The sequence below is a fragment of the Struthio camelus genome, chromosome 4 (genome assembly GCF_040807025.1).
Source record: "Struthio camelus isolate bStrCam1 chromosome 4, bStrCam1.hap1, whole genome shotgun sequence".
In the NCBI taxonomy this organism is placed as follows: Eukaryota; Metazoa; Chordata; class Aves; order Struthioniformes; family Struthionidae; genus Struthio; species Struthio camelus.
Window position 1 is genome coordinate 36,820,550 of NC_090945.1, and position 27,166 is coordinate 36,847,715.

Genomic DNA, 27,166 nt, shown 5'->3' on the forward strand with positions numbered 1-27,166 from the left:
TCCCTCTGGTACCGAGAGGGAGGGGGCAGGAGGAGCTAAGGAAAGAGCAAACACACTTCACACAAAGTCCCCTTTCCAGGATCCTTTTACAGAAGCCCTTGCTAGCAAAACACTATTGCTCCAGGCAGCAGCATGCTGATGTTGGCACTGCTTAAACCAAACAAACACGATGTTTAACAGTCAAATAAAATGTCCCGCAGCCTCCCTAATGAATTTGTCAAGGACCATCAGATCACCCCCGCCCCTGCCTCATTAACTCAAGTATGATGAGACGGATTATAACGAGAGAATACAGATCAATCGGTCTGAAGACTTCAAGTGGCTTTTAGCCTTGAGAGTTTCTCTCCGACACACGCACATACGGTCTTTTTAATAGAATACAGTATCTCCCGCTGCTGGAGGGGCTGCCACTTCGTTTTATACACCATCAAGGAGCTGCTGATGGACTTCTATACTAACATACATAAAAGCAGAGGTGACAAGGGCTCTTCAATTATAGCTTCCTCGGATACTGTTCCCCCTTCAATTATTCATCCCGGCAAGAGCAAATTCCGCCAGACATGAAGCTGGTCTTAATGCAGTGCGGCCACAAACGCCCAGACACAGGAGAGACGGGTTTCACGTGTATTATTTGCTGGAAGTGTTTAAGTTTATTGCTCAAATGATGTTTCTAATTAGCGCTCGAGCAATAAATTAAAGTCGGCTTTTGTTTAGCTGATTTATTATTTACTAGAGCTTCAGCCTCAGACAGGAAAATTGGTAATGAATTGTTTTAAGTCTGAACACTAGTAACGCTTTATCATCAGTCACCTTAACAGGGGGTGATTCGTCGGCGCCTTCTGTTTTTACCCTTAAAATGCGAGAGCGCGTCTCCCCGCTTGCCCGGGCCGCCTGACAGCGCCGGCAGCTCCTCCGCGCTCCGGACACAGGAAACTCCCGGGCACCCGGTCGCTCCTGGGGGCGGTCAAAGGCGAAACTCCGCGGAGCCTTCCCCGCCCGCCGCAGCTGGCAGGCTCGGTGTGCAGCCCCCGCGCCGGGCCGGAGAGGGGGGAAAGCTGGAAGAGCGGCTCCGGGAGCACACACCGGCTGCGGGAAGAAACCAGGACCGGCTGCAATGGCGCCTAGACCCGCTCCGAGAGCCGGAGCGCCGGCGGGGCGTGCGACGCGGGCCCCTCGCCCGACACGGACCCTTCCGCTTGCCAGGGGAAGGCCAGGCAGGAGGCGCAGGACCCTCGCAGCTTCACGGGGACGCTCAGCCGCGCCGGGCCCAGCCTCGCAGCGGCCGCCCGAGCAGGCTAAAGCCCCTGTCCGTCGCTCCACGACCGACCCAGGCGGGGCTACGGAGGCGGGCCCCGGCCGCCGGTGCTCGGGCAGCGCCGCGCTCACTTACCAGCCCGGACGCCGGGAGCCCCCGAGTGCCCCGGCGCTAGCGCCTCCCGAGCCGGCGGCTCTGCCCTCCCCGCCGCCCACCCGCTGAAGCTGCTGCGCTCCTCGGAGCCTTCTCCGGGCTCGTCTCCCTCGCGGCGGGCCCGGCCCGTGGGGACACCTGACACCGCCCGGGCCCCGCGCTGCGCTGCCCGCCGCCCCGGACGGGCGAGACAACACCGGCGGAGGCAGGGGGCCCCCGGTCCCGGGCACAGCCTGCCCCGGCGATCGTCCCCCGGGGGAGATCGGAGCCGCAACCAGCCCCAGCGCCGGGCACGGCCGTACTTACTTCTTAGAGCGCGGAGTTGTCGCCACACAGACATGTTTCTAATTTAAACGCACACGGAAAACAGACGGCGATCTTTTCTTTATTAAAATCAGCCAGTTGCTGCGAAAGGAGCAAGGAACAAGAAGCCGAGCGCAACCGCTAAGAGCTGCTGTTTAAATCAAGGCTCCGCAAGGAGGAGCGCGGCGCGTGCGAACGGTCCCGGTCCCGGTCCCGCCGGCCGGGCTCCCGCCACGGCGAGCCGGGCTGCGAGAGCCGCCCCCGCGCAGCGGGGTACTGCACCCGCCCGGAGCCGCGGTGGGGCTGCCCGAAGCCGCTGCGGAAACACGCACCCTCGGCCCGCGGAGCCCTACAGCAGACCTCGTAATCGCCTGCCCGACGGCAAAAGTTCAGACAGGAGAAACGTTTCTTTTTGTTAAGCGGGAGCTACTTTCTCCGGGGTTATATCGGTGCCAGTTAGCTGGTGTTTCTGAACTGACATAAAAACATAGCTACAGTTTTATGTGCAAATCATTCAATATTCTTATTAATACAAACTTGCATAAAATATAGTTTCCTTTTCGAATAACTCAATCCTACGCTTTAGGAGGATGAACAGAACTTTATGGCACAAGATTTATCTAAATTAATGTGACTACGGCACTCACTGAGGGCAGTAAAACAAGGTGTACTATTCCGTTCCAATGACGGTCTCACTTTCACTGCTGCAGCCCGGCATTAGTGAAAGAAGATTTATGTTTGCGGCGAAGTACCAACACGTCTCACTCCCTTCCTCTCACCCGCCAGCACGAGTGCGAGCTCTCCTCGCAACAAGCGGAGAGAGAAGCGAGCCCCTCACCCGGCCGCGGCAAAGTTGCAGCCTTTCCCCGCAGGAGGCTGCAGGACGCACGCGGTCACTCATGCGGACCAGGCGCCCCTGCCCTGCCCTGCCCTGCCCGGGGCAGAGGCAGAAGCCTGTTCCTGAGCGGGTGCGAGCGTGCGTGTGTGTGCGCGCCGCCGTGCCCGCGCCCCCGGCGCCGCCGCCGCCGCCCGCCGCCGCCGCGATTGGCCGCGCCGCTGACAGCTCCGCCGCGATTGTAGGAGGCGCGGCTCCTCCCCTCCGCCCGGGCCCTGGGACCATTCATAAACTAAACAACGCGCCAGCCAAGCCGGAGACACACAAACACACGGAGGAGGAGAGGCGCGGAAAGTGAGAGCCTCGGCGCGCACTTCCAGGGGTGGGGAGGGGGAGGAGAAGCGATCCTGGGCACGGCAGCTACGCCCTCCTCCTCCTGCTCAGGATAAAACACATTCTGTGCAAAGAAAAAAAAAAATCAAAACAATCTATGTAGAGCTGCAGGACAGGAATGAAAGATCACAGACCAAGTGCACAAGTCCGCGCTTAAAGATAGAGAAAGCCACAGAACCCGGCTCAGACAACGCCTCCAGCAGGAAAAGGGAAATCAACAACACCCCCTGACAGTCTGAGCGAGCAGCAGCCAAACTCATGCACATCTCTGGTGGTGCCACGGACTGAGAGAGAGAGAGAGAGAGAGAGAAAGAGAGGGAGACAGACAGAAAGAGAGTTCACTCTTCCGCTCTGGGCATTTCTTGCATTCTTCTCCTCCTCTCGTACTGTGTGCGGTTTTAAACTTCGCCGCTGATCGGCTTTTCTGCGGGGACCTTCTGCGAGTCCTGGGGAAGTTTGTTTGGGTTATTTTTTTTAATGAACTATTGAAACGTTCGTGTAGCTGCGTGGGGGGGTGGGCGCCTCAGCGCAGAGGCAGCACATACCTCCCTGCCCCCGCTGCCACCCAAAACTTTGCACTTCGGGAGCCTGCAGGGACTGCCCGCGGCTCCGGCACCGCTGCCGCCAGCTCGCACCGTCCCGCTCGCCTGCGACTCGCACTCCTTTGAGCCGGGCAGCGCTCCGCTTCGCTCCTTTGTGTTCCGTCGTCTCGACCACTGCCATCCTCCTCCCTGATTTTTTAATTGCTCGCACTTGGGCGTTGCTGTCGTCTTCTTCCCGGAGGGGGTGGGGGTCTGCGATTTGGCTGGTGCCCTCCGCAAAGCTGCAGCCACCGCTAAAGCATTGGATCCCTCAACGTACTGCGAGAGCCCGGTGTACAGCCCGGACCTGTGCCCCAACATGATCGCCGCGCAGGCCAAGCTGGTCTACCAGCTCAACAAATACTACACGGAGCGCTGCCAGGCCCGCAAGGCAGCCATCGCCAAGACCATCCGCGAGGTGTGCAAGGTCGTGTCGGACGTGCTGAAGGAGGTGGAGGTGCAGGAGCCGCGCTTCATCAGCTCCCTGAGCGAGATCGACGCCCGCTACGAGGGGCTGGAGGTGATCTCGCCCACGGAGTTTGAGGTGGTGCTCTACCTCAACCAGATGGGCGTCTTCAACTTCGTGGACGACGGCTCCCTGCCGGGCTGCGCCGTGCTCAAGCTGAGCGACGGCCGCAAGCGCAGCATGTCCCTCTGGGTGGAGTTCATCACCGCCTCGGGCTACCTGTCCGCCCGCAAGATCCGCTCCCGCTTCCAGACGCTGGTGGCCCAAGCCGTGGACAAGTGCAGCTACCGCGACGTGGTGAAGATGATCGCGGACACCAGCGAGGTGAAGCTCCGCATCCGCGAGCGCTACGTGGTGCAGATCACGCCCGCCTTCAAGTGCACCGGGATCTGGCCCCGCAGCGCTGCGCAGTGGCCCATGCCCCACATCCCCTGGCCCGGCCCCAACCGGGTGGCGGAGGTGAAGGCGGAGGGCTTCAACCTGCTCTCCAAGGAGTGCTACTCGCTGACGGGCAAGCAGAGCTCGGCCGAGAGCGACGCCTGGGTGCTGCAGTTCGGCGAGGCCGAGAACCGGCTGCTCATGGGCGGCTGCCGGAACAAGTGCCTCTCGGTGCTGAAGACCCTGCGCGACCGGCACCTGGAGCTGCCGGGGCAGCCGCTCAACAACTACCACATGAAGACGCTGCTGCTGTACGAGTGCGAGAAGCACCCGCGGGAGACCGACTGGGACGAGGCGTGCCTGGGCGACCGGCTCAACGGCATCCTCCTGCAGCTCATCTCCTGCCTGCAGTGCCGCCGCTGCCCCCACTACTTCCTGCCCAACCTAGACCTCTTTCAGGGCAAACCCCACTCGGCCCTGGAAAGCGCTGCCAAACAGACCTGGAGGCTGGCCAGAGAAATCCTCACCAATCCCAAAAGCCTCGACAAACTATAGGGCTAACACCCAGGCGCACAAAACTAACCCTCCGCAAACAACGACGGCGACTAAAAACTTTTTATTTAACGCAAACGACGACAGCGAGAGGCGGCGAAACAAACGCGCCCCCGCCCGCCCCCACCCACCTGCAGCTCGGCGTTTAAAAACTTGCAGGCGTTTTTCCCGGCATAAACTCTCACTGCGTTGCACGCACAGGCGAAGGGAAGAGCCTCTCCTCTTTTCCTCCAATGTGAATTTTAAAAAAGTCACAAAAAGAAGCGATCGGACTTTTGCAACACCAAAACGAAACCCAAAAGGTACATTTTCGAATAAATGTATAGTCCTTTTCTTATTCTTTCTTGTTTGCCTGAATGTTGTCACCAAGTGAAAAATTATTTAACTATATGTACAAATTTCCCTTTAAAAAAGTTTTACTGATGTTAAATGTATTTCAGTGCCAAGGTCAGATTATGTGCCCCACAACTGACTTGTTGCAAATAGTAATAAAAATATTACTTTAACTTTACATGGCCTTTTTGTGAATGGTTCTTAAATTCAGGCTAACAGTTTCTTTCCAAACCTCAGGAAAAAGAAAAAAGAAAGAAACGCGAAAAGCAAGGATAATTTAAACGCAGTGCCTAGCCGATGGCTTAGCTCGGCATATTCACTGACGTTCTCTAAAGTTCCCCCTTTTTTCTATTAAAATGGTGCAGCTACGAAAAAAATCCTATATATTTTGTAGCTGAACATGTGACAACATCCGTTCTATTTCTATGACTTTAAACTTCCCCTCCAAATCATGAGAATACAGGGACCATCTCACAGCAACTCGCCAGAATTTAGACAGAATTAGAGGGGCCCGGGGTTTCTATCATATATTCGCCACGCTTATTTTCCCTGGTAGTTTTCTGGTAAATCTCAAACGCCTCGTTATTTTCCTTTAAAAACACATCGCTATTTGCTTTCGCTTACCAGAGCGAACAAGCTATCCATTTGACTTTGACACGAAGGAAGTATAGATCTATCCTGAATAATTAATATGCTTTAGAGCAACTGGTCGATATATTTTTTAAACAAACATTTGTTTTTCCCGGATTTTAAGTACAGCATAAAATCGCACCGTAGCGTAGCACCGTTGCCAGACGAGCACATGAGCAAATTCCAGAGGAAAACAGCCAATTCTGAATTAACACTCCGCAATTCTCTAGGTGTATGAGACGGACATCTCCAGTCTCGTTCCCCGCCCAAGCTCCCTCTCCCGTAAAAAATAAAATGCTAGCCGATTCGTTGTATTTTATGCGACGGCGATTTTTCTTTTCAGTTTGCTAAGGACGACTTAGAAATATTTAAAGTATTTTTCTAGAGCATAATTCAGAGTTTTCAAAACATTATCATTATCTGCTCTAGCGACCGAAATATTTCCAAGTCGGTTTGGAGCATTTCCAGTTAGTTTTTGTGCCCTTTCGGGGCGCGGGGGGGGGGGGAGAATTAAATGTAACTTCTTGCTCTTAAGGACTACTTCCGTTTCTTTGTGGACGGATCCGGAAAGAAATAGCCATTCAAATTTGGGTCGCTTTTGTCTTTAAGTTAAAACGAAATTAAAAGCTCAGAATAGAGCCCGGGAACTGAACTTAAAGCAAAACTGTGATCACTCAAAAGGCAATTCTATCTAACGGAAAACAGACACTGACTACGTAAAATGCCCGTGTAAAAGCGTTTTTGTTCTCTCTGCGCCCAAACAGCCGTGCATATTCTCACTCGGTTAATTTTAGACAAGCGGTGTTATTTTATATTTAGCCTATTTATCTCCGAGACGTTAAAGCCTTACTGTGTTTCGCGAGTTACTGTTAGAGCCATCAGAGAGCTCTCCCGAGCGCTGAACGCGGCTCACCTGACAAAACGGGATTCGGCCCCGGACGGGAGCAGTGCCGCTTCCTTGAGAAAACAGCCCTGGACTGAGAGAGTAAACTCTGATCTTATCGGCACTGATACTATCTCTGCTGCAGGTTTTCCTTCAGAAGCTTGTCACAATGTTTTCTTTTCAGTAGTTTAGACAAATATACAAGTAACTTAAATTTATCAAACGGATGAAGACTCATTAATTAAGCAGGCCTTCTGAGCTACACCGGATTAGGATTTCTTTAAGGGGCCTGCTGTTCTGCAGCAGTGCCAGTCCCCGGCGTCAAGGTGCAGCCACTGAGGCAGAGGGTGGGGCAGGGAGACGTTAACGCTTAAAAGAAAGCTCTATTGTAACCCTGGTTGTTTCCAAAACAAAAACATTCAGGTTTAATTTTATAGTGCCCCCCCCTTTTTTCCCCCCATACACAAGACACACACAGACAAAAGAGTCATTAAGGAGGGTCTTTAAAATTCTTTTTTAAGACCTGGCTAAAGTAGCATCACAACTAGAATATAAGAGATGCCTTCTATATTCGTGTAACTGACTGCATCTTTTATAGGAACCTAAATAAAACCTCTCAGTACAGAATTAAAGATACAGTCGGACCAGAATGCCTGTCACAGTTATGAAAATAACCACTACCAAATGTATGAGAAAAGAAGAAAAGAAAACAAAGTGAATGTATGTCATTGCCCCATAAAACAGGTAATAGGAATGGTAAGAATTCTTAACTGTACTCCAGTGTCCTATATGCTAAACATGGAACAAAAACATACACAATAAGCAGAGCTTTAAGACTTTTTTCATGCTAATACAATATGTAGCAGAATATTTTAGACTGACAACACAATCCAGTAACATATCAAAATGTCTTTACATTTAATATTTATATCCTTTTTACCAAAACACTACTAAAAGAGTAACATATCAAAATTTTAAAAGTTTTTTCATACTTTAAACCATTTCAAAAAATATTTCTAGACCAACAGAAAAGTTAAATTTCATTTATGGTCCTACATAAAATCACAATTCTAGTTAACTGCTCATATTAAATTCTAGTTCTAAGAATTTAATAGTATCCCTTTTCAAAATAAATTTATTCCTTGATCCTATTTGATAAGCCTAGCTTTCAGAGTCACCAATGCCATTTTTAATACAGACAAGAGCAATTTATTCAATGGGAACAAAGAACTGAACTGACACTTAACACACAAGATATCCTCTACAGAAAAGCAAAAACCTAATTCTGTATAGCACCACTACTTCAACTTTTTTTCCTTCCAAAAGAAATTATTACCCTGTTTAATAATCAGCAGTTATTCTAAAATCCAAGAGCCTTTGCTGCACTTAAAATGGAATGCAAGAATATTTACCAGCAATGTGCCATTCTTTCAAAACGCTGCTATAATACTGTAGAAAATGTTCATGTGCAACCTCAGGTTTCACCAATTTCACGATATAATGCCTTTGAAACTGGAATTTTACTGAAAGGGTACTCATCTTAAGCAAAACATGAGTAATCAAGTAACTCGGAGCAAATAAAGTTTGCGGAAATTAACAAGTTAGGTCAGAAACACATTTTAAGAGGGCAATTATGTTTTCTGCTTAGGCACAATAAATAATAACGGGCCCTATAAAATCTCTTATAGAATAATAAGATACAGAAGCATTGCAAACTTAAGCGTGTAGGAAGTTAAGCACTGTGTTTGTTATAGAGGCATTATATAAAAATAGGAAAGTAAAACAAAGCATTGGGGCTAACAGCCTTGTTGAACTTTCTAGTATTCACACAGGCCTATGATCCAAGATGTCTTTATTTAAGATGCCTCCCTGGAGCTTTATTTGCAGCAAGCTTATTAACATTCAAGCACGGTCGAATCATGGGAGGGGGAGAAAAGGGAGAAGGAAAGAAGGTGCCACTTAAGTGAAATTCAGTAATGTGTATGGTCGGTTACAAACTTATTAAAGCAGGAACATAGCAGACCAATAGAGGCAGAGGAAGTAGAATGAAGAATTAAAGGTCGTAGGTAATTTGTCATCATCTCTCAGAGCTAAGGGTCAATGATCTCTTACCTTCGGGTCGATTTTCTTAAAACTGGGATCTTCTTCATCCACCTCAAAGTAGACCTCAGAGGAAGTGATGGAAAGAGTGCCTTTCACCACAACTGAGGGTGCCACAAGCTGAGCTGGTGCACTTAGGTTAACTGGACCTGCCAAAGGGCAAAAACACCATCAATATTCAAAACAGAGAAAACAACAAGTGCAAATTACTAGCTCTTCAAGCTTAATATTTAAAAATAAATAAATTGAAGAGCTTAGCTTTACAAAATAAAACTCTTTTATCCCAGCAAAAAAAAAAAAAACAACACATATGTAATAGATTTACAGCCTCTCTCTGCCGCGGAACATTGAAGCAGCTACAATTGCAAACTGATGCATATATTATACATGCCAGCGATGGCTTTAGCATAGCAGGATAAAGTTTTTACTCAGCTGCATTTTGGTTTTGAAAAACTTCAGCAGTTGTATGCCTCCTTTTATAAGCAACATAGAGAGCGCACACATGAACACTTGAAATCTTATTGTCAGATGTGTTCTTTAGGAACTGGAGACTCTCAATAGCTTTCTGCAAAGATGAACACAGCAGTCAAGGCTCAAAGTTGTCTAACTGTAAACTGTTCCCTCATGGATGCTAGATATCTATTGTTAAGGTTACACAGTGTAGAGTCTAAAGTAAAATGTTTTAAAGATGCTTTTGATTCCACGTTAAATATTGTTCAAGGATTCCATATAGTGTTAGTGTAGCTCAGGGACTGTGGGAGTAAACAGCTGGAGGGTTGGTTTCCAACTGAATGAATTTTTATTGGAATAATCACATCTCCACAGGGCTTATCACAGGGACAAATCAGACTACTACTGAAAACAATAGGTCCAGCACAGATCTGACAATACAGAACCTATTATATAAACTAACACATACAGAAAGAAAGGAGGTTAGGTTTGTCATCCAGCTGATTAAGAGGTAAGGAAATGAAGTTGCTTGTTTGCAGTATTATCTGACTTTTGTAAAACAGTGGAAGATATGAAAATGACACAGACAATTTTGTTTTAATAAAGCATCTATAAATGAGGTACACACATTCAGGTAATCAATGTGAGAATAACTGACAAAAAATTCAGATGAATTGTCATTTCCATCGATTGTTAGGAGGGTGATGGTCCTTAATCTCACATCAATCTCAATGTGTGCCACTAGGACAAAAGAAGAGATGCTCTGCTGAGATCAGAGCAGCTTTGCCCTCTATTCCCAACGTACAAATACATTGTGTTTGCAGATGGGCATGAGATAGCTGCAGAACTGCCATGATTTCCCAAAGCTCACCCCCTACAAATGGATGAAATAAGCAGCTATGTGTTCTTTTGCTGTCTCCCTTTGCCCTCTGTACATTAGCATGTAATCCAGAGGAGAAATAACATTTTTTCAATCACTCTCAGACATTCAATTACAGGGCAAGCAGACAGCTGCAGAAGCTGGGGCAGCCCAGGTCCTGTAGAAGACCCCTGACAATTTACACTTCATTTCTAACCCACACCACTTTATTAGTGAGGATTACTTCTTAATCCTATTGCTATTGTCAAGATTATATAATTAAACTCCCCTTTTCACCTCTATTACAGTATGAATGTATTACTAGAAGCAATGAATGTATAATAAAAGAGAAGGAAACAGGGAAAAATGTGTTGAGAAGGAAACTCATGGCAGAAAGGAAAAAAGACTTGCATACACAAAAATGCCATTGCATTATTCTCTAGTTACTTTGTTTTACTTAACTCTTTCTATATAGTTTTTCTCTCTTTTTTTTTAATTAGGCTGTAATTTTAACTTTGCTTTTAAAAAATAAGAAGAGTAGAATGCAGTTCGGGCAAGGGGTAAGCAAACTACCAATAAATAACACTTCCAGTAATTTCACTAAATTATCATAATAGATGATTGTATTACTAGGTTCTCAGGGAACTAGAATTATCTGAGAAATGAAATATTTGTCTACAGTAAATGGGCACAAGAAACCAGATGAGAAAGTTGAAAGGCACGGAGAAGTTTGCATTTTCCTGAAAACCCATGTCCCCCAAATAACAAAAAAGATGCATTAGAACTCCCAGTCCCTGAACTGAGGGGTTGCTGTTTACATTTTGAACTGTACAGAAACGGGCTCATTCCACTTGGATTGCAACATCAGCAAAGACGGTTGCATGTGACCCACTAAAATTAATCAAGTTCAAGGAACTGAAGTAGTACTTTTTCTTCAGGAAAAAGAATTGAAGTCAAATAGGGCTATGGTCTGTGAGGAAGGGACTTGAATGGGGGAATGAAAGAAGGTTTAAAGGAGTTAAATACAGTGAGTATACAGATCCTTTGAACCCAAGCAAATAACTAATATATGCAATTTTTATAAACTCAGGAAAAAAATAAAGCTCTCCAAACCTTTAATTACAGAAAACGTAACCTAATTGCCCACTAGCCCTAATGTTTTGAGGCGTGGAACAGAGTTAAGAATAGAGAAAGCTCTTTTCAAGGGAGAGCTACTTTTTCTAAGGAAGGTTTCTTAGAACACTGACAGAAATCTACTGTGGAAGCAAGAAGGTTATAAAAGCCAGAGAAAGAACAATTACAACTCTCCTCAAGTAAATTCCCAGCATCTGAGGTGTGTAGAAAAATGATCTTTCATTAACTCATTTATGGGAAGGAAGAATTTGTCAGTGTGCATCCCCAAAACATTATTCACTGTAGAACCGGGGAGATCACAACTTAAACAGTAAAGAAGCTGAGGAGAAACTAGACAGCTGAAGTTACCCGTGAAGTTGTCCAAATCTTTATCCTCAATGGATGACAAGGCATCATCGTCACCTTCCAAGAGAATCTCACTTTCTGAGTTCTGATTTCCTAAAACTTGACTCTTGATGGACTGCTTTCCTTTAACAAGTACATCTTCATCTGGAGCTGAAATGAAAAAGGGACACCCTGATGTTGGTCTGGTCTCACAGGCAACAGTTACAATGCAATATAAGGGCTTTTAAAATGAAAGTTGAGGAAGAAAACTGTTTAGGACTTGCTATGGGAAGCACCTGTGTTAATCCTCTAGTGTAAAGGCACAACTAGTTTTAATCCTATTAAGCGTGCTCAAAATTATCTGGAGCTCACTGCAGCGTTTAGCTCTATTTCAAGCCTTTATGACAGAGGAGAAAAAGATGCAACAAACTCTCCCCGCCCTGCGACTTTCCAGCGGGAGCAGAGCTCTGCTGCTGGAAGGGGGTCCGGCCTGCCCGGCGTGAACCCGACTCTCCAAAGCAAGGTTCAAGCGCTGGTTCGCCTGGGCAAAAGCAAGTGGGGAAGGGCGACAGACCCCGCGCCGGGCACCCACCCGCCGAGAGCGGAGCGAGCGAGCCCCGAGGGGGAGGGTGCCCGGCTCGCCGCTCCCCGCGGGGCCGCCGCCTGCCCGGCCGGCGGCAGCGGGCGCCGCGGCGCAGCCGGAGAGGCGGGCGCGGCGGGGGAGGCGGGCTGGTTGCGCGCCCCTCCGCGCCCCGGGGTGGCAGGTAGCGAGGCTCCGCGGCTGCTCGGCGCGAGGCCGGGCCCGCAGGTGGGCGACGGAGGCGAGATCGCCGGGGGACTGGGGGAGATGTTCACCGCGGGTGAAAGGAAACCTAGGAGGTCGCCTCCAAAATCGCCGGGCGAAGCGGCCCCCGGGCTCCCTACGGCTGCCGTTAGCAGTACGGCCAAGGAAGAGTAATACGTGGATTTTACTAGGCGGAAACACACACACACACGCACCCACCCCGCCTCACAAGCCACGGCGATAAAGGACAAATTCGGGACGCGGGAGCACGTCCAGAGTTGGAGGCAGCCGTGCACCTGCTCCCCGGAGTCCCAGAAATGACAGCGGCCCCCGAGAGCGGCACAGGGCTGCGTTCACGTCTCGGCTTCGACATCCGACAGAAGGACCCCGGAAGCTCCTTTCCGCCAGAGCGGGCACTGCGCGCCGCACGGCCCGAGCGCGGTGCTCCCGGCCCGGCCCGGCCCGGCCCGGCCGCGCGGGCGGCAGGCGCGGAGCGAGCCGCTCGCGCTCCGCCCGCCCCCCGCCGGGCACACGCACACGCACACGCCCCTGTCCTCTCTCGCAATAACACTAACTAGGCAAGGAAGTGCCAGGGTTATGTGGAAATAGTTGTAATGTCATCTCTGCATTGCCAGGTCTAAAGATTTCCTTTAAAGTACAAGCTCGAAGCGGCGGCAAAAAGAAGGCGATAGCTCACTACACGCAGAAGTTAACAACTGCTTTGCTGAAAGGTAAAAGACAGCAGAGATTTTTCTTATTATTTAAGTTAAAATAAACATGTTATTTCTTACAAATAGATTGAGAATGCACATGGAACTGCCACGTTTGCAAAACATTCACCAAACGCATCATGACCAACTAACTTCAACACGTTGCTCATTACTCTGTCTGATTGCTGCCATACACGGTTTGAAGTTCCACTGGCTTACTTGAGAAAAATGTTAATCTGCAAACATTTACAGAAGAAAACAGTTCCCCAGTGGCAATATATAAAGTTTCAATTGTTTAAGTAAATATATGCACATAAACTGCAAATAATAAACTTTTCAATTAAGTGAAAACTTAAAAAAAAAAAAAAGAGACACTGCAAATACCCTGTTTTCATTTTAGGCCTTCAGCTAAAAAACGAAAGAAAAATTTAACTTGCCACACAAAATAAAATATAACTTATGCATGATCATTCCTCCCTAACCAGTAACTGCTGCTTGTAAGTAAGCCTTTAAAAAAAAAAAAAACTTGGAAAGCTTTAACTGCATTGTACAAACTCAGTTTTACTTTCTTCTAAAATGCACCAGTCCATGATGTAAATAATGATAACTCAGATTCTGGAATTGTTCAACCTGAGTTGAAAACCTTCTTGTCATGGAAAATATGCAGCTGATATTTAGAAAGGTTTTCCTGTAATTAACTCCCCCTTGAGGATTTTAAGTTAGCAGCAGTAAAATTACCAACAGTATACTAATATACACCACATGCACTGGTACTCAGTGGCCTAACAGCTTTCTGTTGAAGATTAAAAGGAAAGTAAAATAGAAGAAAACCATTCCAAGAATAAAGTACAAGTTGGTTTTTTTTTTTTTTTTAAGTACTGGCAAACTGTATTTGTTGTTTCGTAAACCCTCTCTTCATTGTACCTATCGGTACCTAACTTCCTTTACCGTAGTCTCTTTGCAATATAGTGAAGGTACCATTTTAAACTAGACATCTACCTATTCTCATTTAGTAGGTAAATGAAAAACAAGACCAAAATTTAATGCTTGTATATTTAGCACAAAAGTTTTTTTGTTCAAGGTACTAGTATGCCCTTTAGTCTTTTTTCTCATTAAGAAAAAATAAAACCAACATGGCACCTTCCAAGCCAAGGCTGATTGCACAGGAGAAATTTACCTCTCCTGCCTCATCATCTTATTCAAATTTTATTTCTTTCGCAAGTTAATTATATTATACTGATTCAAAAATGCAAGTTACATAAGACATAAATGCCGTTAAAAAAATATTTTAGACCAAGAGTTATTTTAGTGCAGTCTTATGGAAATTTTCAATTTCTATCATCTCTTTGTACCTGATGCTAGCTACCCACATTTCTTGGCATGCTAGTGTGCATAAACATGTATATACACACACGCGCAGGAAGATGCAGAGCATGAATACATATCTTTAAATACTAGCTTCTGGAAGGCAATAGGATATCATACTCTGAACCACAACCTGTTTTTTATGTCTTGAGTTGAATTACGCGCTACACCTACATCCAGCACACCCAAGCTCACACGTGGGTACATGTTTGTATGGAAATGGAATATATTCCACACAGAGTCAACTGTTTTATACACTTGTATAGATAGGCAAACTTCTGTTTTTCTCCCTGTATTTACTGATTAGAGAGAAATGCATCTGACAGAATATGACTGTCAAGCAACTTACATTCAGTTCCCACATATGTGCTTAGATATAGTACACCTGATTTTGTATTTCAAGTCCCAAACCCTACTCTGTCATCTGCTAACCCAAAACGCTCTTTGCTAGGCCTGGCTATTCATGGCATGACTGGAGCTTCTGGCTCCAGTCCTGCAGATCTAAGCATATATTCACACACATCTTTCAGAATTAAGACCTGAAGGCATGGCCTGTGTATTGCACGGTACATAACAGCGTGCTGGCAGAGTATTTATCTAAACAGTAATTTCATTATTGTAATTCCATTCAATTCTTCCCAAACTGCTCTGTAAGACCTAGTTTCTCCTTCAAGGAGCTTTTTGCAAACAGATCTCTGCATCTGCATAGAGCCTTATTTATTTCAGTTAAGTCTTTTAACTTAAATAATAATTTTAAGTGTAAATAATTTTTACACCTTAAGTCAGGTGTAAAAATAGTAGTTCAGCTTATATGGCTGAACAAACTTAAAGCTTTCCCAGAATGAGACACTATTTTAAATTATTTGTCTACAGCTTAACCTTAAACAAGGGAGAAATTTAAAAGTCATTTGAAAAACAGTATCAGAAGGCATCATACAAAAAATAACTTACTATTAAGGGCTTTTTATTTCTGGTAAATGTATTGGAAAAAGCAATTCAGAGAAAAGTTACTTTCAAAAAATTACAATTTTTTTTTAAGGGAATAAAAGAAATCTCCTTCTAGTCCTCCCATTTCTTTAAGAAGACAGCATTGGAAAAAATGAGCACTTTCACATCAGATTTTTTTTTAATATTATTTTTACAACTTCTTTTTTATCCCTTGAGTTGAGGCAATGAAAACTGACCAGTCAAATTCAATACTGTATATGGTCCGTTGCTCGTCAGTTTGGGTTACAATGTTCTGAACTAACTCAGCCTGCTGTCTTGATTGAATTACTACAGACTATTTTAATCCCTCCCCCTCAAGTTTTTTAACGTGTCAGTAAAAAACAACAAGCAGCCACTTAAAGAGCTTGCTAAAAGTATCTTCTTGCAACTAAATATTCTTTCACAAAATATTGTATTTGGCAGTCAGTCTAAAAACATTAACAAGTTTACTTTGAAGTACTCATTTTTGCCTGATATTCGTTTCCAGGAATAGAATTTTGACTTTCACACCTATATAATTTCTAAATATTTTGGCTTAATTTCTAAACAATGGGGGTGGGGGGGTACGGGGGAGGAAATAACCTAGAAAAGAGTTAACTCTTTCCATGCTAAACTTTGTCTACCCATCCACCTTCACTTCTCTTTCCTTCCCCCACAACACACAAGTAGACTGACTTTTATAAATAGCCATTTGGAGGGATTTTTTCCCCTCCCTTTGAAAAATTACCTAAAGCCTTTTTTTCCCAAGCAAGTTAATGTGAACTTGGGAATGGCAATTAAATTGTCAGAATTAAAAAATTTGTTTTTAACTAGAAGGTAGCCAGAAGTATAGTCATGGGGCTGGTATTGATTGTCTGAACAGAGAACATTAGTCTTCAGGTATTTATTCTGCCACCTCTGCACCAGAGGCTCTCCTTCAAATCAAATCAATCCCTGGAAAAGATTGGTTCTTCCTACTAAAACACATAACTAGGCTGCAACAGAGCTGATTTTGCTGCTGTTGTTCTCTATAGGTTTTACTCAACAATATCTATACTTCTGATTTTTTCCACATCTTATTCACATTTTCAAATTGTGATCTTTCCTGCCTGTGAGCAAACTGGGGCAGGCACTACATTTGATTTGATGTGAAAGATACCATGCAGTGGATGATGTCTATCTTAATAGTGAAAAATGCAAAAATCTATGTTTTCAAGTATGTTTACTGCAATAGTTCTTTTCCATTATTTTTACATGATTTTCCCCTGTCTCCCTTTTGGCAAAATCCCATATGCCCGATTTCAGGTTTTGGTTTTGTTCTGTTTTGCTTTGAGAAAAGCTTAAATAAGGAGTAGGGGACCTGTACTCCATTATTGCAAAAATATATTTGCTTTTGAGATGAGTATAATTAATTGAAACAGAATGACTAATGATAGATTATTGACAAGAAATCATAAAACACAACGGCAAATCTACTCAGAACTCTACAGATATCCACACTATGAAAATAGGGCCTGAAAGGCTGGGTCCCAAAATCTGCAAGGACTGGATTTTCCGACCTCTGATTGGTAAATATGAATATTTATAAACAGAATTCAGAAAAAATTAGACAAAGTGATGATCCAAGCTGACCCTTCTGACAACTATACCTTCTGCGACTTGTTATTTCTTTAAAAACCCCTTTGTACTGCTATACTTTATGCTTAGTTTCTGGTTGGACTGCAGTTTGCACTTTGGTTCATCTATTTTATATCTTACCAGTGGAAAAGTCTTGGAACGAGACAATCATTAGCAGACATAGCAATATACGCTTAGGCAGATGGTAATTATTTCTGTTTTTAGAAATCATATGGATGAAATAGTGACTTAAGGTAAAACTAGAATATTTACTGCATAGATAAAGAAACAGAATTGCAATATCATGCAATTAAATTCTGAATTAAAAAAAATAGTAATTAAATATAATAGAAACCTGTTAAGGATGTCAAATGCCGAAGAGAAGAAAACGCTGACAGAAAACAGTTAACCCTATTTAAATTACCAGGGTGAATTTAAATTACTAGCATGAATTAGTGAAAATATTACATTAATATAAAGTATGAATAAGGGTATTAGTGTGTGCTTATTTATGAAATAAGTATTAGTTAGACAAATACAGACAGGAGCTGTAAATATTTTGCAGTGAAAATACAAAGGTATTTTTCAAAATGTTGATAAACAATATAACAATTAAATGATATAAAAATTAAATGAGAAGTATTCCATTGGAAATACCAGTAGAGTGCACAAAACTATGACCACATCTATTTAATTTTAACTACATGTAATTGTAAAGGCAGGGAGGAAGCTCTTTTTAATCTAAAGGTTATTAAACAAAAAAGACACCTTGTGTCCTTAAAGTCCATGGCATAGAAACAACACATAATATTAACAAAAACAAGCCCCAAAGCAAAAAGTGAGCTAATTAATTCTACATCTTGTTCTTCTTTCTATAGTCAAAGATGTAGGGCTCTAGGAACATTATTGCTTTTAGATCACTTTATTGATTATTCTCTGTATGGTCATTTATTTTAAAGGACTGATGTCACATTTGGCATTATATCAGCTGACATATTGTAGACATTTTCTTCCAGAAATGGCTCTTTAAGTCTGAGTGCAAGAGGTTAAGATGCCTGATGGAAACTAACTTTACAGTAGTGATATTGCGCACTCACACAATAATCTTAAATAATCTTAAGTTAGCACGAATTGCATGCCTCCACATATAATGTGTATGCATGCATATGTATGTGTGTATGCATACACACACACAAAATTTTATATAGAGAGATGTATATTTACATGCACAGTAATTCACAGACTAAAAAAGAACAAATTACCCAAATTTGAATGATTCTGTTGCATGCCATGCACTTCAAGGTAAAGGGTTAGCTTAGCTTTAATCATAAGCAAATTATCTTTTTAAGTATAAGAATGATTTTTCTGCCTTATCAACATACCTTAATTAGATTGCAAAGACATACAATTCTAGACCTAAAACCCCAAGTTTGCTAGCTGTGCTTTTTTATTCCTTTTAGTTTATCATTGAGTTATCAAATTCGTTATTGTATTAGTTTTGTAAATATGTTCCGCTAGAATAGACATAGAAATATGTAGCTGAGCTATCCCTCATAATAAAACGAAAATAAAACAAAAATAATAAACGAAAATAAACGAAAATTTTAACCATTAACGAATGGTTAAAAATGTAATCTCTATCTTTAAAACACCAGGTAGAAATTTCCATTACCATTTACTGCTTGAAGACTATGCTGTGTTTTGGTATTTGTTACTATTCTTTCATATCAAATTCCCATAGTTAAAACTGAGCGCTTAAACATATGCAAAGGTCTAAATACACGTTTCGCTTTAGAAGTGCTGTTTTTGTTTCAACATAAAGACACATCTTTAGCTAAGACTATCTGAAGTAACTGGTGTGGATTTCTGAACAGGAAACATTTTCTTCTGAAGTTACTAAAGCATAAAAAGGCAATTTACCACAAAACTGTGTGTTCAGAGATCAGTGGAAAAATTGCATTCAATCTTGCTTCTATGTAGTGAGAACTGTATGTGCAATCGTATGCAAAATATGCCAACTCAACTAAGACATAATGAAGAGGCTTAACAGATGCCAATGCTGCCTATAATAAATAATGGTCAGTTTACGTTTGTGTTGAACATGTGTGAAATGCAATGACAAGTCTTTGGCATTTGGGACAATTCTATAGTATTTTGCAGTAATGAAGGTCTAGTCCTCACTGCCAGGTACTGTAACCTGCTGCTATTGGCAAGAAGCAGTTTTTACACTGACCATGTTCTCCGGCTGCTTTTAGTGTCGCTTCAGGATGTGTCGATCCAAGGGGGTTACGCACAAATCGTCGCCGGCGCCGCAAGTCATCTTCCCAGTAGTCAAGGCGCCAGAACTCACGAGGACGACTACAATGAAACAGAGGAGCCACATATGTTAGCAATTATCAAACAGCATGGTAGCACTGAATTTCTGCATAAAGCTCTCCTTGTTTGCTCTGCCTTTTTTTTTTTTTTTTAACCTCCCCCCTTTCTGCAATCTTTTACTTAGGTATGTCCTTGAAAATAACAATATCACCTTCCAGTCTAAGGAACTCCTTTCCCTTTTTTCTTGGAAGGTGAAATGAGCACTAAATACATCATTTTGAAATGAATTGCTGACAGTGTGATCAGTTTCCCCACACTCTAGTGGCATGTGCTCCGATTTCAGCCTCATTTCAGCCTCAGCAGGGCACCTTTCTCAGTGACTGCATTTATAAACCAGAATAGGGAAAAGGCTATTATAAATATGGTATAGCATTACCTATATTAATCAAAGTCTGTCCCCCTTCATTTTTCTTCCTAATTTGTGCCTTTTTGCACAAGGTCAGTAAATCATACCATGAATTCTTGGTCCAGAAAGTGTTAACTTTAATGAATACCTCAGTTACATGGTTATGTATGTGATAATAAAATATTACTCTGTTTAGATGTGCAGGAATTTAATTAAAATAATCTCTTAAAATATTCATTACATTTAGCCCCTGAGGCTTAGAACAACACCAGAAAATGCATTTCTTTTCCATTTACTGTTTTTAAATAAACCATTCCAAGAGAGTGAAATAGCAATCTATTTTCAAGCAAATCAGATTGGATTTCTGTTTTATGTAGTTGTGTTTTTACATTTAATTAAAAACTACATGTTATGATGTGCAATAATTGCTATATTGAAGGCATACTTTTAAAAAATTACATCTAGAAAAGGTTACAACAAATTCATTATTTTCCATTGTATGCTCCAAATGTACGTAGATCTTTTTAATATGGTCATATATAAGTGCCAGTTACTATCTTGTTAGATGATCATGAATGAATGCCTTTGTAAAACAATATTTTAGTCCAGAGACTGTAGAAAAGAACCAATTTCAGGTATAGCAAAATAAATAAAATGGAAAATGCCTAAAGCATAGAATAATCATGATAGGTTCATAACTTGAAAACCTGTATGCTCAAATTATAAAGCACTGGTTTGGTTTATTAACATAACTAGTATCAAAACAATAAATGAAAATGCACATATATTCCCATTTCTGGTCCAGAGGCTAATAAAAAGTGTACCTGTCAACACTGACAAATGAATAGCCATGACTAATTTACAGATCACAGTGTTAAAAATACCTGATATCTATATCCTTAGTTTTTGAGGTCTAAAGCCAAGAATGAGCTTTATTTAAGGTAAATCAAGCTTTCCACCAAACACAGTAAAAAAAAGTCACAATCATTTGCATAGTCCTGCTCTCAAACAAAATTCGTAAAAATTATAAATTGTGACCGAAAATAATCCTATACAAACAGAGAATATCTTTGCATCTATCTTCATTAAATTTCTACGCCTTTTTTTAATATCAAAGAAAAGGCAGTGGTATTCTTTCTTTTCCTGACTTTTCACTCTCAGAAAAATAGTGGAATAAGTCTTTCAAAGAGATAATCACCAAATATCTTATTTTTTCACTTAGTGTGTTACAATCACGCTAAAATTGAATGCTTTGATTATAAAAATCCAATGATTTTGGAATAACTGAACAAACAAAAATCATTACAAAACATAGAAAGATATAGGTTTATTCAAAGCTCGATTAATAACTTAACATTCTCTATTAGCGATTAGAGAAAAAAGGCAGAACACAGCTGGCTATGTGCATGCCTTTGATAGTCGTGGAGCACGGATAGGCACTTCATCATTCTGCCTTCCTACATTTATCTGTTAAAATTATTATCAAATATCAGCCAGGATGCAGTCGTGAATCACAGACTGCTCCTCGTCTTCAGGGGAATGATACAATGAGGGTCTATTCATCAGTATGGCAATCGGCACAAGTAATTAGTTCCCTAGACTGAGATCTCCTACAAAGCTTATTTCAGTCAGCACCACAAACATATGACAATGAAAAGCTAATGGAAGCCGCTAAAATTTGTTAACCTCTTCTGCCATCAATCCTTCTGGTATCCTGTGCTACAGTATTATGCAAAGATGGTAAATTATTAATTTGTCATTCATCTATCTTTGTACAGGTTTGATAGAATTAAGTGATGCCATTCTCAGATAACAATTAAAATCATACTCCATTACAAAACTATGCTAAAAATTATTAGAAAAATAGATAACAACAATCAGGCACAAAGTATTATCCTGAAACATAACATATCTTTAGTCCCTGGTTTTATTTTCAGTTTAGCACAAGAAATTTGCATAGGATTCCATGTCCTTTGCCAGTGCACTGATTATTCACAAACAACAACGTATCGATTGGGGGATTTATATTGGGGGATTTAAGGGGGGATTGTATGATGAGGGGGAAAAAAATCTACTCTACACACAGACAATAATCCAGAAAACAACTGCACAAGCAAAAAGTAAATACCTATTGTTTAACACTTAAACGTGAGCCATTTTTAAGAGCAGATACTGGAACATAAACATATTAGCACCAATATAAGCCAGTTTACCATGTAGCTATTCCAGAACAAGTAGCTTATACGTAAAATCACTCAACCACCCCAGTCCCCTCCCCAAAAGGCAATGCTGGATTACGCACACTTCATACCTCTACAGCCAGGGGGAGACAGACATAACACTGCTTGGACTGAATGTGACAGCTGAAAGACTGAAGTATTATGAAGCAAAGAGCCAAGCAACCGCATTTGGAGAACAGTAGAGTGCCATTGACTAATGGGTTGTTTGACAACAGAAGTTTCTGGCCCTACAATAAAAGTTGCCATATGGATTAAAGGTGCTATATGGACTGGATCAATGAACATAAGTAGTCAATTAGCGTAAGTGCAAGAGCAACATTTCTCAGGGGATGGGAGATTTATGAATTATAAATCACATGATTTGCATGGATTTGTCAGGGGCCTCACTAACATGATACCGGGTAATTAGTGGTTTCTTAGTAACAATATTGAATGAACACAATCGATGGTTTGAAATTAAATGTTTTATTCAAATAGCATTACCATTAGCCTGCTTTATTTTTCAAATAGTTTCCCAAACGATCAGGCTAAATACTTAGATTTGAAATAAACTTTCCTCTCAATTCCCAGGTAACTAAGTAGACTTTACAATTGTACAGGGATTAGATGAAATACACAATGACCAATATAACCTATATCTCAGGATTTTGAATATATCATCCAGAAGAAAAAGTCACTTTGTTGCGGCCAACAGGAAAAAATGAAGTTTAAACACCCACAGATCTTCATTCCAGGAACAAGAACATCAAGAAATCTATTTTTCCTACTAGTTTCAAAGGTTAACCCACTGTGAAACAAAACATACCAACTAGCCTAGTAGTTTTATTATGGTGTTATAACAAAGGAATTTTAGGCTTGGGAATTACCTTGAGGTCCTGATACCCTATGGGGGACTTAAATTGAATCTAAGCAGTACAACCAGAGAATGATGAGAGGGTCATGCAATTGCTGAAGAGTAATTTCTTGCAATGTGTTATCCACCGTGTATTTCAAGATATTCTGCTACCAGTCAAACAAAAGAAGCAGTTAACACACCAGCGCGGATAAAAAAGGGACTCTCTGTGGGGTGGGGAAGGGGAAGGGGAAAGAAAACAAACTTAAGAATGTAATGGTTTAGAGGTCCTAAGGCTGTACTTGGGCCAACAGCTATTTGAGGATAGATTTTAGCATACCAGAGAAACACCAAGCAGATCCTCAGATTAGTGGAGTAACAAACAAACAAAAACAGCACAAAAAAGGGAGTGAAAAAAGAAAAGAAAGTGGAAGCAGCAGAGCATAAGAGAAATTATCTGCAGAGACCGAGGATGGCTAGAGCATTAAATGACCTCTTCCATCTAGGAGGCTATCTAGTTTTAAAGGCAAGAAAATCCAGACACAAGAAAAATAATTGCAACAAATTTAAAAGCAGATGGAAACTAGAGTGCATATGCCCTAATAACAAGCAACGTGCTGTAAAGACGACTCAGACCAGTCTGGCAGTCATTGCATAATCTACTATTTAAAGAAATACAGTTCTTGCTCTAGTGAATGGTAATTAGATACATTAAACACAGATATGAAACATTTGTCAATGTGAATTTTGTACTGCTAGAAATTACTGCACTGACACCTCTGAAAGCTGAGGCTACTACCAGGCCATAGAACAACAGTGCAGGTGGCGATCATGGCATGAGCGTAATACTGCCTTCACATGTCCTAAATCTATATGGAGATCCCAAGATAAATTTCCAGGTGACGTACTTCTCGCTGGAAGTCTAATAGCAGAGTTAAGCAGGTAAGTCAATCCCCAAGCCCAGTCAATCCTTGGTCTCTGCTAAGACCATCAACAAGGCAATCAGCCAGGGATGCCAATTTCTGAGGTGCAGATGCTTGAACACCCAGATCGAGACAACCCAACACAGAGCGCAAACAACACTTGTTCATCAGTAGCAACACTACAGATTTGAAATGAAACCTGGAAAAAGAAAGGTTCTGTGATTCCTCCATTACCAACTGTAAGGCTACCAAAACTTCTGGTTTTACTTTATTCAGCATTTTGGTTGCAAAGGCTCATCAAAAGTCCAGGCACAATATCAGATGCTACTTTTAAATTACAGAAAAGAGTAATCATAGCAAGCAAATAGGGGGTGCTCCATTTTGAAGGAAAAAAAAAAAACCCTTATAATCTATTGGATCATTTTAATTCTGTTCAGTAACCTTTCCTTACCGTGTATCTAAATAACTTTTGCTTCCATGTAAAATATTGCCAGAGCTTAAGCCAGACGTATGCTACAAGTGATATAAATGGTTTTCTAAAAACATAAAAATAATTTTAAAAAAAGGCCGTTCGCACTCACACGATTGTCAAACCAAGGATAAACGTGCTGAAGTCCTAGAAAGAACGGCAGAAATCCTGAAGGAATACTGCTAGCACACTATAGGGCATCAAGCAGTGGAAGTGCCTGCTTTATCTCACAAACAGAAACCCATTGTGTTCTCATGCAAATAGATGTCCAGAATATTAACTAAAATCTTTCATATTTAGCTGTTAAAAATAAAATGCAATGGACCGTCCTTTATTTGACTTAATAAAATGTGATTTCAGAAAGCTAGTACAAACATTTCTTCACTATTCTGGTAATGAGCTTTAACAAAAACAAGATACACCAGGGCACAGCAATATGATTAGCTAAATGTCTGTAAGTGCTAATCTAAAGAATGTTTTGTGCACATCAAGCTGTAATTCGTAACATGATCAGAAGCATCTAACATTTTTGAAAATAAAACATTGAGCTTAACGATAGTAAAGCATGAGACAGAAGACACAGCTTGACAAGCAAGTTTCCAGCAGTTCCTAGGTTAAGCATTTCATCCTCACTCCCAGACATCCCTTGCCCTGTGCACAAGTGTTTGCAATGCCTTGTGGTAAATCTCATTAGGGAACTGGTACAGTGGGGCAAATGGCTATTTTTCAGTAAATCAGGTTCCTAATGTAATTCACAACTTTTCTTGTATTAGCAAAGCACAGGAGTGGTTCTATTTAAGTCAAAGTTTCCACTAAAATACTACTTGTCCAGCTACACACCATCTCAGTATGCATCTAATACAGCACTTCACTGAAAATGTAGCTACTTCAGAACATTACAGATTAATTAACCCCGTGATCTTTGAAAATGCTGCCTACATTACCCAAATTTTCTTCAGTGGTAAAACCAGTTAAAGGCGACCTACCTCTCCCCCTCTCTCAGTTGCATTTATACAAGCATTTGGGGCCATATTGTAACTGAATCACTGTAACAATCTAGGCTTACTATGGCTGAATGCTTTTATTTTGACTTATATTAGTAAGCTGTTTACAGTGCAGTCCCACCAGCAACTAGATAACTATAAATGAGGAAAAAACATGCAGGTGAGGGGACAAAAGGAGGAGATGATGAGGAAGAGCATTCTGATACCAAAAAAGACATAATAGGTAACCTTACCCTAATATTAGCAGAGCTTGTGCCCTCTCTGGCTATCTTCATTTTCTGCACATGTAGACTTCCATAGTTTCAGAGTACAGACCTCCACAAACGCAAATAATTGGGAACCCTTAAGCAGCCACGGATAGGCAGGTTCTTAATTTCTGCTATAGTCTCTACTCTAGTAAGAGGAACCAGTCATAACGGAGGCTCCAAATTACTGAGTAGAACTGCTATGGCGTAATATCAATTAAGCAGAATATTAATGTAATCCACTAAATTAGCATAGTGAGTTTGTTGCTTCTAACACTTCTCCAAGCAAATATTTGATTTTGCATATAAAGGATTTTTTTTTCCTAAAAGGACTTCTGCCTTTTTTTGTGCTTCATCAGAAGGTTTTTTTATTCTAACATTTTTAGAAAAGAAAGTATTGCCATTCTTTTTCACATATTTCAGAAGAAATTGCTGCGAAAAGCAGGGTATAAACTTCAGGCCAATATCTACACAGAATTAGCACAAAGTATCTCAGAGTACCTTTGTACTGTTTAAACCTAATCCACTTCTAACGTGGACAAAAAAAGAGATGGCAGTAAGGGAAGTTATGTCTTAACAGATATTTCATGCTATCTCCACACAAAAACAAGCCAATACAAACAGCACAGATCTGTAACTCCTAAGTTTGATTCAGTGCATTTTTAAAAGTGGTAGAAATGTTGTTTGTATGCTTTTACACAGTAAATAGGATATTATCTCTTTGTCTCAACCACCCATTTGACACTGCAGCTACAATCCCCTGCTGAAGCTTCCCTATTTCTATGTTTTGAGTCATACCAAAAATTCATTCCCACCTCTAACTAGTACACAAAACAAAAAAAAAAGGAGGAATAATGCCGGTTTCAGATATCACAGACGCTCTTCCGGCATTGACAACCTTTGAATTTTTCATTTAAAAAGCAATCCATTAAAAAAAAAAAAAAAAAAAAAGTGTGTGTTGACAACAGATGTTTTCGTCCTCCTTAATACATTATAAATCGCCATGCCAGGCTAAAAACAATCCCACCTTCAAGGTGTTGCTATCTTAGATGACGGTGTTTTTAACTTCCGGTTTAAAAGCAGCTTTGTTTATGCGTGATTTTCTGTATGCTCTTCTTTGATCTTTATTAACCCCTTAGTGGCTAACCACAGCCTCAGTTCTTTTTTGGATGCATCATTCTCTGAAGTGCTGGCATTCCAGCAAACACTGGTACTTCAAAGAGGGCCCTCTTCAATACATAATACAGTATTGATCATGTATTTTGCAACCACTGTCTCTTATCTTAGATGGATCTTATTTTGATCAGTCTAAAATAAAGCTGCACTTCAAAAAGACAGTCATTTTAAGACACAGTTCAGTTCTTGTTGCAGTTCCATCAAGACTAATTTTACATCAGCTGAAAACTATTCCATTTCCCTATCAGAAATAAGTTAATGTTAAAACTTTCATTTGATTTTGAGCAAAATTAGTTCAGAGGGGACTCAGACATGGAAGAACAGATGTACAGAAAGTTTGGAACCAGATCCTTTGGCTTAGCCGCTCATAAACCTTTCCAGATCTTGCACATCCTAACCTGATTGCAGTCCACAGGTTTTAATTTGTTTTTCAAAATAACTACAGTTCATACAGATCTTTGATCAAAATATTGCTTCTACCCTA

General features: G+C 41.9%; 2 protein-coding genes across 9 annotated transcripts in view; one reads left to right on the forward strand and one right to left on the reverse strand.

Annotated features, from left to right (window-relative positions):
• The window catches only part of LRBA (LPS responsive beige-like anchor protein), a 407,526-nt gene that overhangs the window by 175,362 nt on the left and 204,998 nt on the right, over window positions 1-27,166 (reverse strand). For all 8 annotated transcript variants that reach the window (XM_068942256.1, XM_068942262.1, XM_068942261.1 and 5 more), the window contains 3 exons: window positions 19,305-19,429; window positions 11,654-11,800; window positions 8,875-9,011 (listed from right to left, as the gene is read on the reverse strand). In XM_068942256.1, the coding sequence (XP_068798357.1) occupies window positions 8,875-9,011; window positions 11,654-11,800; window positions 19,305-19,429 (409 nt within the window). The remainder of the gene's footprint in view (window positions 1-8,874; window positions 9,012-11,653; window positions 11,801-19,304; window positions 19,430-27,166) is intronic.
• Window positions 2,821-5,421, forward strand: MAB21L2 (mab-21 like 2). The gene has a single exon (XM_009689239.2). The coding sequence runs from the start codon at window positions 3,840-3,842 to the stop codon at window positions 4,917-4,919; it is 1,080 nt and encodes a 359-aa protein (XP_009687534.1). The 5' UTR covers window positions 2,821-3,839; the 3' UTR covers window positions 4,920-5,421.

What these genes read in the sequence shown, in the direction of transcription:
- MAB21L2 (XM_009689239.2), top strand. Translation starts at nt 3,840, where the DNA reads ATGATCGCCGCGCAGGCCAAGCTGGTCTACCAGCTCAACAAATACTAC.